We start from the raw sequence: 16,892 nt of genomic DNA, 5'->3' as shown, positions 1-16,892 counted from the left end.
CAATATTTACAGTCAATCTAAAACCGCATCTAACTAGTCATGATAAAAGTTCCTGCTATATTTGTTCGGATTCGATTGTGTTTGTAACGTACTTTTGTTCTCAGTTGGTGTCATTGACACTATTTCTTTCGGGCAAGTTTTTATTTCAATTTTAGGTAAGGGGAGTTCAATAACTGCAATAGTGATGCCGACTGCTTAGTTTCTTGCGTAAAACTGTGTGGGTGGCAAGCATTGTGTATGCATAATACAGGCACAACAATACTACAAAATGAAACACATCAGTGGCTAAAATCCTTACCCTGATGTTTATGCCAATCATTAAGAATTTAGACATGCTGTATAGTTTTTAAAGCATCATGGAAAGAATTAAACACTTGAAATAACGGAGGACCCAGCTAAAATGTTAAGTTATTGATCGTTTAAGGGTGGGCTACACAGGAATGTTATAACATTATGTTGTCCATAACTCATGAAATAAACGCTTTCCATAATAGAAAATTCCATTTTTAAAACACTTTTAAAAGCATTGCAAATAGTCTCCCTTTTGTCAACATGGACGTTGGAATGAGTCAATGTCCTATAATTTACAATTATGAAAGACTTTACAATGTCAGGTTTACAACATGTCATAACTTGTTTTCATTTTTTCTATTTGAAGCAGCAACTTCGAAACATTCATCACACATTGGCGTACGCACTCTCTTTCGCAGAAACGTAGTCTCGAACAAACTTGTAGCAATATCCATACAGATTCTGTAAAGCACAATTTGACATTGAAATAAAATGACAAAAATGCGATACGAATATCACACAATACCATCTACAGTGCAGAAACAGTGCTTAATTCTCAGTAGAGCGAATTAAAGCAAATGAAGTTGGTAATCTCCTGAAAACCTTAACAACCTGTTTCACTCTCATTGAGATCTTCAAAAAGTTCTTATTCAAATAGAATATTTAATTTTTTTTTACATGCAGAATCATACTTTTATTTAAATAAGAAATTTTGAAGATCTCAATGAGAGTGAAACAGGCTGTTAAGGAGATCCGAAACTATATTTGCAATAAGGATGTCAGTTAGCTATATGCGCATGCACGCACATATGTAAAAGCATGGTGCAACATCATCAATGTTAATTCATGTGCATACAGTGCAGTAGTTCTCAAAGTGAGGTCCACGGTCTTTTAGGGGTTTGCGAGTCAATATTCTGGGGTCGCATAGGACTTAAAAAAAATCGCTGTAAGTTTCTATTTAAACAAACTTTTGGACCTGCTTTCAATATCCAATGTGGCAAACTCCAACTTTCGTTTTTCTTGCACCACCACAGTCGCCTTTTCATGTTATTTTCAATACGATAGATTGAGCGGTGGACAGATTTTTTTGCTGATGACATAGGCCTAATAGCAACTGGAATCTGCAATCTGCATTACCATGTTCGGAGGCAAGCCACCCTACGTTTTCATTCATGGAGATGAAATATGCCATTATTTTCCCAACCTACAGGATCTTCAAAAGTAGTTGCATCAACAACCCGTTTGGAAACAACGTTAGCAATCTTCTTTCGGAAAACAATTTAATTCAAGAACAGTTTATTGGTTTGGTGAATGATAAAGATGCAAAACCTATTTTCTGGGGTGTATGTTGCAACTTTTGGGTTGAAATGGCGCAGTCTTATCCTGACATCGCAAAGACGGCATACGAAAATGGCTGATTTCTTTTCCAGTTACAGCATTTTCAACACTACTCGCTATCCAAACAAAGAGCACGAAACATGTTGGATGTGGTGCATGATAATTTATGGAGAACAAAACCTAACAAAGAAAAACTGATCACTCAAGCGAAAGCACCCATCTCATTGACGAGTGAACTTCTAATTTCATGTAACAAACAAACGATTTGTCTATTTATCGTTTTTGTGCGATTTTGCTTAATTTTATGGTGGACTGTGAGTCATTGAAAAAATCGCAAGAGGACCATTACACAAATATTTTTGAAATAACTTGAGAACCACTGATATAGTGTTTTGTAGCCGACGTCTACGACAGTGGGGTACAACTAATCGATTTTTGCAATTGTTTTACAAGTTTTTTTTATGTTATACGTTATACGTTATACTGCACTTTGCTAGTTTCTAATACTACAAACTAAAATGATTTTTTTTTACAATTATGTTTGACACAAAAACAAACAACTTGGTTTCTGGTAAAAAATGCAACTTTTTTGAAATAATTTTTATTCGTATCGTAATGAAAGAAGTGTATCTCAAATGCAATTAAAATTTGATCATGGTGACATCTCAAATATTATTATTGCACATATAGGCCATGGGCTGCTCTACTGTACAATGTAATCTTGCCTGGTAGTTTGCCATATTTGGACGATATTCTCTCAAATCTCTTACGGTTCTGAATACGTCAACTCTATTTTCTGTTTTTATTCGTTTCCAGAGATGAAATAAAGTGATGAAAGTTCCAGTTTTAATGCAGCCATTTCTGTACAAAACAAAATAGTTGACAAAAAGCTTTTACAGTAGGCTATTTGGAAAAAATTATAAATTTTAAGTAGTGCGCCTTTATCACGTGTGATCAACCTGAAGGAATAGGAGAAAAAATGACAAAAAATTGTTGAAAAAAAAACATAGGCAGTATTTCAATTAGGCTATGTGTGGTGTGATATGAAAACATAAGTCAGTCAAAAGAAGCTGAAAAATAGCGTTCCAGCAAAACTGAATCTAATATTGTTTGTTTAAAAGAAAAAAGAAAAACAACCGTCAGTGAGTATCCCTCAGTGCTTATAGTTAAATTACCAGGCGCATTGTGAAATAATCCGCCTCCAAGACACTCATTTGGGCTACCGCGACGCAAACAATAAAGAATCAACATTACGATTAAATGTTTTAAAGCGACACTGTTAAATAGAACTAAAAACAAACCTGCAATATACCACGATTGTAGAATCTTCTTCGCAAGCAACTGCCTCAACTTTCTCAATAACATTGATGAAAGTTGTTGAGTTTGGATGCTCAGAATACTTTTTCCATTCGCTCAAGTGAATATGGATAAAAGTAACCTTCACAAAAGGAAGCCAACTTTAATATTTTTACTACTAAACCTTTGAAGCATGTGACATTTGAACAACTAATTACTTGTGGAAAGACTAATTGATACTATGGCGATAAAAAATGCTCACATTTTAACTATTCTTAAAGCACATTCATTAACGATTCATTATTGATATAGTCATTTCGTTTAGTAACCTACACCAAAAACAAATGACTGATATTCGAATTTTTGGATTCGGTAGGCTACGAGCGATTATGTAACTAACTCTAGTCTTTTAAACCATAAACAGACATAACTCAGCAACAACACTACATTTAACATTATAAAAACAAAAAACAAAAAGCGAACGTTTTCGGCTAGTCATATAGCCCTTTTCAAGCCTATAAGAAAATACATTATTAAAAGAATAATGTATTTTCTTATAGGCTTGAAAAGGGCTATATGACTAGCCGAAAACGTTCGCTTTTTGTTTTTTGTTTTTATAATGTTAAATGTAGTGTTGTTGCTGAGTTATGTCTGTTTATGGTTTAAAAGAGTTACCTCTCTACCCAAATTGTATAACTCTAGTCTACTTGTGAAATGTATACCCATAAAGCATCGCCTATATGCAGCCCAGTCATAGACTACACATAAACATTATTCGCCGCTATATAGCATTATGGAGATGGAATGGTGCATGTAGCTGCAGCTAGTATAGCCTACCGACAAATTGCTCTTGTTAAAAACAGTGATGTTTCTCTCAACGTAGCCTTCATTTTCAGTTTTTGTGTTAACTTCAACTTTGTAGTCTTCGAATGTCGAAACGGCTCCTTCGCCAAGCTTAGAAATTTCATCAAAGTCCTATGAAAAGAAATTGAACACATCAAAATATGAACGTCAAATACTTCAGATCACTAAAGTAATTATGCAAGACAGGGATGTCCAAAGTCTGAACCGTAGGCCAAATCCGGCTCGCGATACGTTTTTGTATGGCCTGCGCTTGTTTTTGCAAAATGGTTTATTTTTGGCATAGGCTACATACAGAAATCATATCAATTCAACTTGCAGTTCTAGTATCCCTTGCTAGCGAATTCAACGACCGCTTTCGGAATTTTGCCGCAATTGAAAGAACTTATTGCTATTTATTCTCGTTTCTGCTTGGACTCTCATGCCTCTCTAGTTTACCTGCAGCTAACTGAGTTCTTTGCGACGCCAAGAGCAACATCTGTTTTTGTGTCTTATCACCAGCAGCTGGCTTTAAACAAACTTCCAGAAATGCAAAAGTTTAAGCTTGTTCACCACTGACCTCCAACTAGACTTGATCTGGGCATTGAAATCAAGATGTCAATTGCATTTTTCATTGTTCACACTAAGCGTTTTGCAAATTTTCTAGATGTGTTAATTTCTCATGGAAAAGCAGATAACTCATTAACTTATTAGCTATATCCCGTGACAGCCTATGCATCTAACAAAATACATAAACCTGCATATTGCTTTGTTGTATGAAAATGACACCATGACTTACTAAAACACGGCCAAATGTGTTGCTATTTGAAGAAATTTCTAAGAGTCTGAATTGTTACAATCATAACTATGACAAACCTGTCATCTTCCCATTTCCAGAAGTAAGTAAAATAAGCAATATTTGCACAAAGACATATTTTATGTTTGTTTAACCGGAGATTAGGTATGTATGTTGAGCACAGTTTACACAATAATAATGTAACTTAATATGTAAGACTTTCCAACTGCACCCTGGAGGTAGTATCGTTTGGTGTGTCGCTTTTGGTGCAATTGCATGTTCCATTTAAAATATCAAGAATTTTTTGTGGAATCTATGTTGTAAGCTGTTCATTTGATGTATCAATTTACATTTTAGTTCGTTTTGTTTTTCGCCAAGTTTAATTTTGCAAGTAAAATTATGGCTTTTGGCAAAAGATCCTGCGATACAAAAAACCTAACGACTGTATGATAAGACTACCGCCAGGATTCAGTTGGAAAGTCTTATATGTTTTACATTATTATTGCATAAATTATTGTGCTTAACATACATATCTAATCTCCGGCAAAACAAGCCAAAAAGATGTCTAGATGCAAATATTGCTTATTTTTCATAATTCTGTAAGTAGTAAAATGACAGGGATGTCATGGCTATGATTGTAACAAATAAGATTCTTATAAATTTTTCCAAATAGCCACATTTTTGGCCGTGTTCTAGTAGGCCGTTATGATACTAAATAACACAATACTACTGTATGTGCATCTTTCTCTATGAAAAACACAATTTTTATAGGCTGTTGGCTAGAGGCTGTTGGCCCGTGGGCACTTCGGCATTATCAAATCTGGCCCTCATGGAAAAACGTTTGGACACCCCTCCGGCCCTCATTTAGGACAAATTAATCACGTCTATAACAGACACTTTAGTGTTGCTTTAAAAGCCATTGCGTAAAAAGACTGTCGTACACTACTGTGTCCATTGCGTAGAAACACGTAAAATCAACATTCAAATGCAATTGTTTTATCTTATTGATTATAACATTACAAGTATGACACGATTCATCAACATAATTTTATTAATAAAAACTATAGCAAAAATTTTCTATTGCGTTCAAATGATGAATATTTAAAATTTTACCTTATCTTCCAACGAAACCATGCAAGAAGGCTTTTTTTCCATGATCATTTCCCAAAATATTGAAGCAGATTTCTTGGTGGGTTCTTGAGCAGCAATGATTTTAAGAGAACATCCCGGCGTCTAACAATACCAGATGATGTTACATAGAAATAGCCTACTGTAGACTTTAGGCCTGCAGTTTCAGTTTTTGTGTTAACTTCAACTTTGTAGTCTTCGAATGTCGAAACGGCTCCTTCGCCAAGCTTAGAAATTTCATCAAAGCAAAATAGCCCTACTTAGGCTACACTTCCGTTCATTACAGCACGTTAGTAGATGTGTAACTTCTGTTTGAGTCTGTGGACTCAAGCTTTATTCTTTGGCTCCCCCATGGCCGATTGTTGGTGGTTACTCAGACTGACACAGACTACATCACTGAGAGGCTACTCGGTGTTAGTCTCATCATCAAAACACGCAGACGTTGTGCTTCGTTGAAGAGATATGGTGCAGCCATGGATGATTGGATGACATGATGAGATGTTTTGATTGCAGTTGAAGGTATAGAAGAGAAAACACATATAGAAAAGCATAAAGTTTAAAATTTGGCTCCAATGAGTGTCAACCAAGGAAAAGGGTAGCGTTTGTGCAGCGACGCTTAGCAAGTTGCATGTCTGCAAGGTTATTAAGATTTCCAATAGTATGAAACGCGTGCATCCAGTCATAGCGTGAAGTTAAGTTAATGACGTTATGTTAATGACAATGTAACTTTTAGAAAATAAACATTACGTCACCCATCAGTTGCACAGTAGCATATACTGTTTTTCAATTACTAGAAAGATGATATAATCTTTATTATAGGCTACCTCGATGAGTGAAGCATTGATATAGATAAACGTTTTTGAGTTCTCTCCAAGCACAGAAACCATGTTACAATCATCTGCATGGAAGCAAATATAACCATTAGACGACAGCAATTAGTACTTTAAATGCTTATTTAGAATTACCATACATAGACAACTAAGTAGTTTTAACATTGCTCTTTAGCAAATTTGCAGTCAGGTATCAATGAATGCAAACACTAAATGTTAATTTTTTTAAATGTTAAGATTGCGAACAAATTTCAAGCTGTTTCAGACCTTCAGAATTGTAGAAAATTTGTTGCTGTATTGATGGCCACAAGTTGTTTGAAGCCTAAGGAAGTCTGTTAAAATCAAACATCCACAACAAGTATAACCTATGCCTACGGTGTAGCCGCATTTTGATGCTCATAAGTCAAGCAAATACATCGCAATAATGTTTCAAATAGTTCAATTTTGGAAACAAGTTCAATACATTCATTGAATTAAGCTTCATAATCGCAGAGATTAGCTGAAAATGTAATATTGCAATTTTTGCAGGCAAAGTTGTCGAATGGTTCCTTCAAATAGAAAAGTTGATATACTGTATATTCATTCAGTACACAAAACTACATTTTTTTACATTGTAAATGGGATGAGCAAAACGGCTGGGCTACATATATTTACTGTACATACAGGGAACGCAATCAGGATCGTTGTTGAAGACATTGTGATTTGCTGCAACATCACTTGAATTCATATTTGAAATACGAGCAAGCCGGTTGAACTCTTTTCTCACTTGTTCATTCCTGTCAGAATGGTGAACACAAGTTTAATCAACTTTCAGCAAGCAATGGAAGAAAACAATAAGATTAAGAAACCTCAAAAGCCAAGTTTTATCTCCCAGTCCAATATGTGCTTCCTCGATTATCCGTACCTCGCCGTACTTATCCAGTCGCCTTATTTTTTTACAACATTTCAAAATTTTACGATTTTCTAGCCGTTGTACGAATTGTTTCCGATTAATTTAATTTGCGATAAATGAATCCAATCATGGATGGCTGGTTGCATCACTTTCAATAACATAGCATTGCATCATCATTAAAACAATCAGGCCCGCTTTCTTGCGTTGGAGTCAGCTGTCCAGATGTAACGACTGTACGCTGTGCTGGACCGGTAGGCCTAATCGTCGTTAAAGTTTTCAAGTGGCTTCATGTTTGAAAGGTAACGTAAAAGTGTTGTTGTCTCTGTTGAAAACAAGCTGAAAGTTGTGAGATGATACGGAAAAAAATTCCAAACAATTCCAGTTGCAACAAGAAAATAAAATACTGTCCAAATAGGACAAGAACCATATCCGAGTGCAGATAAACTAGTATCCAATGACGGACGGAATGTTGGCAACCCGCACAGCATTGCGTTGTTGGACCATCGGAACTGTTCTGTCGGCACGATGTTGGTACAAAAGGAAGCCTACTTGGCCAGTGGGACCACCGTATAGACTGATTTTCAGCAAAAAATCAACGTTATGTCAACAGCTGATATTTGTACAACGTATATTTGGCGAAAAAACTGGTTTATATCACTAAATTAGAACATGTTTACTTTTCAATTCAATGCAAAAAGTACGATGCCCTGTCTCTCAAGCAGAAAAGGCAATGTGAATATTTGACCATTGCTCCGTTTTCAGAAGACAACAATTTCAAATACATTCTCATTGGTACTTCACGAGGTAGTTGCAGACATACTCAAATCTTTCCACAAACAATCTAAAATCGATTAGTTTTTCAGTACATCTAAACTACTGTTTCAATTGAAGTCCAGCGGGTAAGCTCTTGCTATGATATTGAACATTATTAGCTGTTGTCCGCCCCGATAGCTCAGTTGGTTAGCGCATGAGTTCTGGAACGAAGAAGGTTCAAGATCAAGCGGCGCAGGTTCGACTCTCGGGGTGTGCGCTTGAGCAACGCACGTTAATGACTGCTCTCCATTCAGCTGCATCTAATGGATGGAATAGTTCCCCGGCAACAAGACTTCAACAATCGGAAACTTCACTCTGCCAATCTCGGTGAACGTGCCTGCGTCAGTGAATCAAAGCCTCTAGGCTACAAGTATGCGAAACTGCCAGGATTAAGCTCTGCAAGAAGCTTTCCCAGTTTGAGGATAAAGATTCAATCAATCAATCGTTACAAATTTTTATGCTATATAGTACCGTATCGGGATAGGCTATATTATGTTACTTTTTGTTTTCTTGACTTAAATATAACAATTCAATTATCCGGTTGTTTTGCTTATTTGGTCAAATATTTAAAACCATTGTCCCAACTAGACCGTTTAACCGAGGAAGCATTGTACTTTGCATTTCACCACTAAACGTTTAAAGCAATAACTTACCTTGTATTTAGCAATGATTTTGGATGGATGATGTCGTGATACAGGCTAATACGATAATAAATACTTTTTATGTTTGCTTAAACATTTGATTTCTAATGAAATATACTTTTCATGAAGCTTCTACAGTACAGTAGTCACGTGTTTTACAATTAAAATACTAACACCAACAGTTTTCTCGCATTGCAGCAAAGAATATATACTTGCCAATTTTCTTGAGATGTAACTTTGAAGATGTCAGAGACCGCAAAGTCAGTTCTTTGAAAGAAGTAGCGCTCAGCAATAAGTTTATGGATGAATGCATACTGTTCCTTTAGATTCATTACGTAACAGATATTAGAAAAGAAAAATTTTGAATTAAACCGAACTGCGATGCAAAAACTTTCGTTGAAAATATCAAAAAAGTTACAAAATTTTAATAAAAGAGTAGATCCGTCCGTAATGACATTGTTAAATTTACCCACATAGGTTTGCTGTGTAGCTACTACGTTATCGGGCTATAATTACAATATTTGCAAAGACAGAGGCTCTTCACTATCACTGTAGCTTACATACTGTATTTGTTGTAAGCTGTTTTTCTTTAGAGCTTCGGTAGAGAGTTTGTCTTGTTGAACCATAGGCATACGAAGCCGAGCAACGTTATCAAGTTTAACATATTCAAGTTTATTACATTTACATAAACACAAAACTACACAACAAATTAAGTATCGAACGTTTTCGACATCACAAGATGTCCTCTTCAGCAGTAATTATTTTTTTTACTTCAATAAGCACAAAGTTAATTTTTTGTAAGCTTTGATCGTACCGTAGTTTGAACCATGTCTTTCCTGTTTTCCCTCATTTTCAAGACCATTTCACTAACATCCAACTCCTTGGAATCCTCTAAGGCATCAAACAAGTTGCTCATGGCAAGGAAAGTTCCTGTCCGTCCAACTCCAGCGCTGCAACGTTTCATGAGTTGCTTGCCATATAGCCTCACGACTACATCCAACGTTGCCACAGCGATTTACAGTCATGCAATCACTCGTCATTTGATGAAACAGCGTGAGTGAAAATATATAACGTCACTCGCACCATGATGATTTTTTCTACAATCACTCGAGTCACAATAGGAGCCGTACCAAAAGTTACTACACAATCACAATACACGTACACATGACTACCCGCAGATACGCCCAATTTATTATATTTAGAGACTTTTACAAACTGTTGCTAACATCCTGACTTAATATTTCTGAAAGTCTTAACACAACAAATTTAATGGTATCAAGCATTGAAAGATATAAAAATATGGTTATTAGATATTTTAGTGAGATCATTAGTACAAATCCGCAAAATTTACAAAAGTGTGCTATAATTCAGGAGTCCTCAAATATGAAGTCGCAACCCAGTTCCAGGTCGCAAAAAGGTTGCCACCGGTTCGTCAAATCACACGTCCAAAATGGCCGCCAAGAATTCCAGTTGGTTAAAAGAATGTCCTTAGCCATAGAATAAATTGATTACAATGAGAACAATTGCAGCCATGCACTAAATACGTAAAAGCGAATATTACTTTTTATTTGTTGTATATCTATCAAAGCAGTAGCAAATGCAAGAAGGGGAACTTTGTTACGTAGGCTAACTCCATTCAAAACCTAAAAAAACGTCAATTTTCTATATTTTTGCAAAATTTTCTCGCTTGTTTTGCTCATTCAATTCCATGTTATTAACCTAACAGGTGACATTGGGAACGCCTGGTTCAGAAGTGAACTTAATGAATAATACTGGTAAAGTTTTAAGGGTGTCTCAAAACTAAGATAATAATGAATTATTCCGAAGCAAACACTTTGCTCACTAACTACCTAATAATTAAGTTGACATATTTCAGGTATGAAGTGAAATATGCCTTGTATAATGTATAAGCTGTACCGTGGGGCTGTACGTATATGTAAAAAGGTGGGGAGCCTCAGATGGATTTTCGAAATTTTAGTTCAAGCCCACACAATGCCATACAAACTTTTAATAAATAAACTTTTGATATCCTTCCGTAGTCGTGAAAGCAAATATATTTTTAAACCGTATATACTGTACAGCGAGAGCGCTAACTAATTTAAAAAGTGAGCTATAATTGACAAATTAAGCGGTGCTTTCAGGCATCCATAATGTTAACAACAACTTGTAAATTAATTTTAATTATTTCTTTGATAAAAATTAGCTGTCCAGTGAATAAATAACATCAAACCACTGCAAGAAATATATCTTACAAGCCCATTAGACATTTTTTTAATCTTTTCCAAAATAATAGCAGTATTTTTTTAGTGTCAAAAAAAAGAATCATAGATAACACAAAATATAAACCACAGAGGAATAAAAACTTAATCGATTTGATCACCTGCAATGAACAATGATTGGAACATCACGTGACCCAACGTGTGCTTCAGTCATCATCCGATGAAGGTCAATCATGGCTGTGGTTGTCTTCGGCACGCCTAAGTCAGGCCAATTTATCAAGTGTAACTGAGTCACACGTCGACGTTTCTAAAACAAAATTTCAAGAACAACAGTGTCTTAAAGGTAAAGCACAAAACTGTGCATGGGAACTTATAAAGCAATGCTAAAGAACTTTAGCAGCTTTAGATTTGTGCAATGCCAAGCACGCTGGTGGTATTTTTTCAGTTGAGTCTTTTGTTAATAGCATTTTGATGATTTTACTCAGTTACCAGTTACTTGTAAGTTTACTAAAATTTAAAACAAGAAACCATAAATTTATTTAAAACATAAATGGGCTACAGATAACCAGGCTTGCGGATTTCGTTATATTTCAACGTAAGAAAATTTGCAATACTTTTATCTTTATATTAAATTTGTTTATCAAAACCTTCACTTCAGCCTTTTCAACAAATTTTAATTTTTCAATGAAATAAAAATTAGTTTTTTTTTATTTTGACCTAGCTGCATTGCCGATTGGTGAGAGCAAATAAAAGTGTCGGTTCGTCCTCTATCGAAACCCGAAGCTGTGCAGTAGCCTACTGTTGACGGACCAGTTTATGACATGCTTGTAGGCAGGGGCTCCGAGAGGGGGAAGTCGGGATACTTTCCCCCCTAGCATAACATTGTAAAAGAAAAACGAATAGTTTTTCGTTTTGTCACTTTTTAGGTGGCCCATTTTACTACTAAAATAAAAAATTATCAACCTAAAAGTAAACAAATTTTGAATGAAATGCGTAGTTACAACTTTACAAGTATTTTTCGATCATTGTTATGTTGTTCTAACTTGAAAACTAGTGCTGCTTTGACTAAGCGTGTATAATGTTTGCTTGACCAACTGTGTTTTGACATGAAAAACTGCGTTTGCCAGGCATATGATAATGGACCCAACCCATTTGGAAAAGTGTCCAAGCAAGATTGAAGAAAGTAAATCCTTCTTGCCTATTTTCTGCTTATGGATGTCATTGGTTAAATGCACTAGAGTTGGAGTTCATGGTGTGCACTGTGCAGTGTTGTCCAAATATTATATCATTTTTGAGTAGTGTAATTGATCGACTAAGATTATGTCATTTTTAATTGCAGACAAGCCAGATAAAAAATTCTAAAGAAAGCTATACCATTTCCAAGCAGCCTACTTGGGCAGTTTCAAACCTGTGCTTCTCTGCATTATGTAGATCACAGTCCTAAGTGAGATTCACTCTACTAACCTATTTATGCAGAGATAAAGAACTGTTCAATGTTTTTCGGCCCCAGAGGAGGCTCACACGACGACGACGAATGGACAATAAGCTGATGAATTAAAGGAAGATGTAATCAAAGTTACAGAAAGCTGGAAAGTAGGCTACTCGCAAGCTTAAATTGTTATAAGAACTTTGAATTAAAAAAAAAAAATTCTGGGGATGGAATGCTCCAACAACTCTGCTTCACCAGCTCAATCTTACAAACGAAATTTATTCTATTGTACGCTATGTTGCAAAGGATTCGCTAGCTGTTGGTAGTTTATTCACAAATGTATCAATAAACTCAAAGATATCGATAAGTTTGAAGTCCTATGGAAATATCATTGTATGTCTGATGCGTAGCTGTAGGCATGTGGAACAAATTTAAACAGGTTGTACAACAATGACATTTTAGATAAGTTGGTAGGCTACTTTTGAAAGAAAGCTACCCAGCAAACTTGAGCTGCAAACCGGAACATCACCCCATGATATCTACTCAAGGAAATCACTGATTGCAACTTTCGAAACACTTTTCCAAACATTTTTGTTGCTTTGAAAATGTGTTACCTAAGCCAGTATCTCCAACGGTCAGTGGCGCCGGCAGAGGGGGGGGGGGGCAGGCGGGGCAGCTGCCCCCTCAATGTTTTTGGCATCATCTTTTTAATTTTTTTATATTATTACATATTGTTATTATTTTTTTTAATATTTGGATCCCAACCTGAAGTCAACTCAAGTTGCAAGGGGGGGGGGGGGGGGGGGAGGGGATAAAAGCTTTCTTTTTCATTTTAAACTTGCTCTTCTTGCTGCTATTATTATTACTACGATTTTGTGATTCTACTCACATACTTCGCCTGCTGCCTGTCACGTAACAATTGTTACCGGCTGTTCAGTAGATTGGCTTTTGCTTGGTTCTTGAGTGGTGGCAGTGCATACAGCAGTGGGCCATTCAATGTTTCAAGAATATAATGTAGATTTAACTCAACGAAGTCTACTAAAGTAATAAGTAAGTAACCAGTGGTTTGATAACTATCTCTGGCTGGAGTATTCAGAAGCTAAAGATGCCACATTTTGCTTTTCCTGTCGAGTTTTCAACCGCCTCTGCGTTTGATATATCTACTATGTTTCGACATCTGTATTTTCCAAGCATGAAAAATCGTTTTCACAGCGTTTCAGTACAGTATTTGATAATTTCTCTGTCAACTAACAGACTAGTCAAAATCATGAGGCATATTTAACTAACAGACTATTGGATAATCAGAAAGTGCAATTGTAAAAAAGGGTTTTTCAATCTGGAAAAAACCTACGCAGAATTTCTCTGCCATGGCAGTTGCAAGTCCCATATGGAATCAAACTGTGATTTATTTTGAATTTTATTTTTTTCAACAGATCAGACATGTCAAAATGTGTGATTTTTGGTAAGCTATATATTGCAGTAGAAAATAGCAGTAGAAAACAAGAGAAATTAAATAATAAAGCGCTGTCTTGCATGTCTTGCACCAGTGGCGTAGCCAAGGGAGGGGAGATTTAGGGGTTTCAACCTTTCAAATTGAATTTACGATGTTAATACATTGTTTGCAAGAAAAGCTTTAGCCTATGATGTAATTTCACGTCAAACTGTGCAAGGATACAAGCCATCTGTAACTGCTGAGATCGCTTGTTCGATCTAGATTAACGTCTAAACAGCTATTCGTTATACAAAACTTGAGTAAATCAGAAATAAAGTAACTTCATTGTCTCAAAGCTTTTTGTTTGACACTCATCAAGATGTAACCTATGACGTTTATGACGTTACATTTTCTAAACTTTGGGTTGACTTTAAAGCAGAAAAGTTAGTGACTTACCGAAATAAGATCGCTTTTTGGATCAACCAAGGAGAAAATTGATCAATAATAAAACTGTAATAATCTCGCAAAAAAAAAAACAATCAACCAATGTCTCTAAAACAAAGTTTGCCTAATTTTAAACAAAACTGCATTAAAAGAGCGAGTTTTGCCAATACCAAACATTCAAATATCTCAGCCTTGAAATAGCAACAAGAAAACATAGACTTAGCTTTATTTCCGAAAAATGCCGAAAACATGATCTTATCCTTTTGCTATGCCACCGGACAGCACTAATTTACAGGAATATTTATACCCACAATTTTGTTGAAAATGCTCTCAGAATGCACCAAACTGAAAATAATTTTTCAAAATTTTTTGTGGGAGGCCCCCCAGACCCCCCGCTGCTAAGTGTCGCCTTTGGCGAACACGCCATCGGGCTTCGCCCGTCGGCCGTCAACACCCCCCTTTTCAAAATTCCTGACTACGTTGCTGTCTTGCACTGTCAATATTTTGCCCCCCCATTGTTGAAGGTCTGGCGGCGCCACTGCCAACGGTTGCGAATTGAAAACGTGGTTTTAGCACCACGACGACTCAAAACCGAGTGAACAGTTTATGCATGTTGTGCATCAAATTAGACCTTGCAAAATCTTTATTATTTGATGCTGTGATCCGTAACTTTGCATGGCAAAAGGGACAGAATGGATTGAATGCTTTGTTGAGCTATTTTCATTGCCCGCATTGTGTGTTTGCAATTTTTCCTTTATCTACTGTAGGTTATACTAAAATTACCACCTATAGCGCAATTTCGATTCACAACATGACTGGAACCAACGCGACGCAGTGACGCAGACTTGTCAAGGGAGGAGACGTTATCACCGAACCAAAAGCGGCTCTTGCAGGATTCCACACAACGAACAGACAAGAATTCATCAGCAAACACGCCCGCACTGCACTGCATCAGCAAACACGCCCGCCCAAAACACTAGACAGTTTGAACAAACTATAGTGCATTCTTTGGATATGGTGCATTTTTCTTGGAAGTGTCTTTATTTGGGGCAGGAAAATCGTTTCGGTACGGGACCTAAATTCTCCTCTCAACGGCCGTAGCCAAAAGCACCATGTATGAGGTGTGCATGTGCAAATCATACAACTTTACTGCAATTCTTCCAAGATAAATTATTGAGCAACAATGGCAATTTTGCTGCAAGTGTAGTCGAGTGATTTACTTGATTTTCATAATTATTGAAAAAAAAAATTTTATATAGATATATACGTAGCTTGAAAGCGAAACTTTAAAGGAATTCAATTTCACGATGAGGAAAGTAGCCAAGTTCGGCTTAAGACACATGATGCAACGCATGATACAAATTCGTTGCTTGTATTTTTGCTGAAATATGTTTTTTGGGGCCCACTTTTAGTATCGTTTTCCGACCAGTCATAATTTCTCTCGGAGGCCCTGCTTGTAGGTGGACACGATGATTGGTCTTCTTGCCTTAATAGTTCACTTAATCTTAATTTTCAACTACCGGGCTTTCGACTGGATATGACTAAAGGTGGAATTAAACCCATCTTGTTTAAAACTTGTTAATTAAGACCATTTTTATCTTAATTTCAAATCTCTTTGGTTTCCAAATCACTGAGTAAGAACACTTTTAAGTTTCATCTAATTCTACAGAGTTTTACATCAAATCTTCAGTACTTTGTTTAACCTCTACCACTTACCTTTGACTCTGTTGTTGAGAACAAGATAGTTCTTTTCAAAATTCCGCAGCATTTTTCTTCAGCTTTCACGTGTATCTTGAAGTCTCCAAAGTGCTTTGTCAACCCCACTCCACACCAGTAGCGGGCACACTTTGACTAATGCAAAAGCATTTAATGGAGTCGCCGAAGTCTAGATGGCCACTTCAATTTACGAAAATTAATCCAGTGAGCAGGCCTGTCCAACTTTTTGAATAAAATATTTGGAGAAGTTTGATGACAAAATTTTACATTTTGCTTGTTGAATTTTTTAACAATTGTAATGATAGGCTTATCTATCCTGACATACTCATGTTAGCTTGCAAAGAAATATAGAAAAGGCGTTTAGAATACCTTATCCCTTTCCTTCACTGCGCACAACATCACAATGACAGTGGACCGTTGCTCCCAAACCATTCTCCAAAAATCTACGACCGTAGATAGTTTCGGACCTTGAGTTGCAATGAACTTCCAGTTGTTTTTGTAACCCTAGTAACAAACGCATTTGAACCAAACATTACAGTTTCAACGATGTGAATGTAACATGACAACAGCATCGTTCCACAATTCCTTTGTTATTATTTAAAATAAGTTAATTGTTGTTTAAAGAGTTCGAATATTGTAACCGAACAGTCACTGTGAGGTTATTTCCTCTTGAATGTTTCATTTACAATAAAAAGAAAGCAAGTCAAACAAATGTTTACATTGATATATGAAGCATTGATGAAATCGTCCTTGGAATCACCTTCTAAGATAACTCTGCAGTCGTCAA

The 16,892-nt window shown here is 36.1% G+C and overlaps 1 protein-coding gene across 1 annotated transcript; it reads right to left on the bottom strand.

Moving 5' to 3' along the window:
- Window positions 1-678: 678 nt before the first annotated feature.
- LOC145764518 (receptor-type tyrosine-protein phosphatase alpha-like) lies at window positions 679-16,434 on the bottom strand. Its single transcript, XM_082576138.1, has 12 exons — window positions 16,431-16,434; window positions 16,106-16,212; window positions 11,246-11,391; window positions 9,680-9,815; window positions 9,082-9,185; window positions 7,183-7,295; window positions 6,514-6,587; window positions 5,675-5,794; window positions 3,763-3,900; window positions 2,931-3,067; window positions 2,355-2,490; window positions 679-753 (listed from the first exon to the last, which is right to left on the bottom strand). The coding sequence occupies exons 1-12, from the start codon at window positions 16,432-16,434 to the stop codon at window positions 679-681; spliced, it is 1,290 nt and encodes a 429-aa protein (XP_082432264.1).
- Window positions 16,435-16,892: the final 458 nt, after the last annotated feature.

This window comes from Aplidium turbinatum, chromosome 1 (assembly GCF_918807975.1).
Source record: "Aplidium turbinatum chromosome 1, kaAplTurb1.1, whole genome shotgun sequence".
Classification (NCBI taxonomy): domain Eukaryota; kingdom Metazoa; phylum Chordata; class Ascidiacea; order Aplousobranchia; family Polyclinidae; genus Aplidium; species Aplidium turbinatum.
This window is presented reverse-complemented; position numbering and strand designations above follow the sequence as displayed.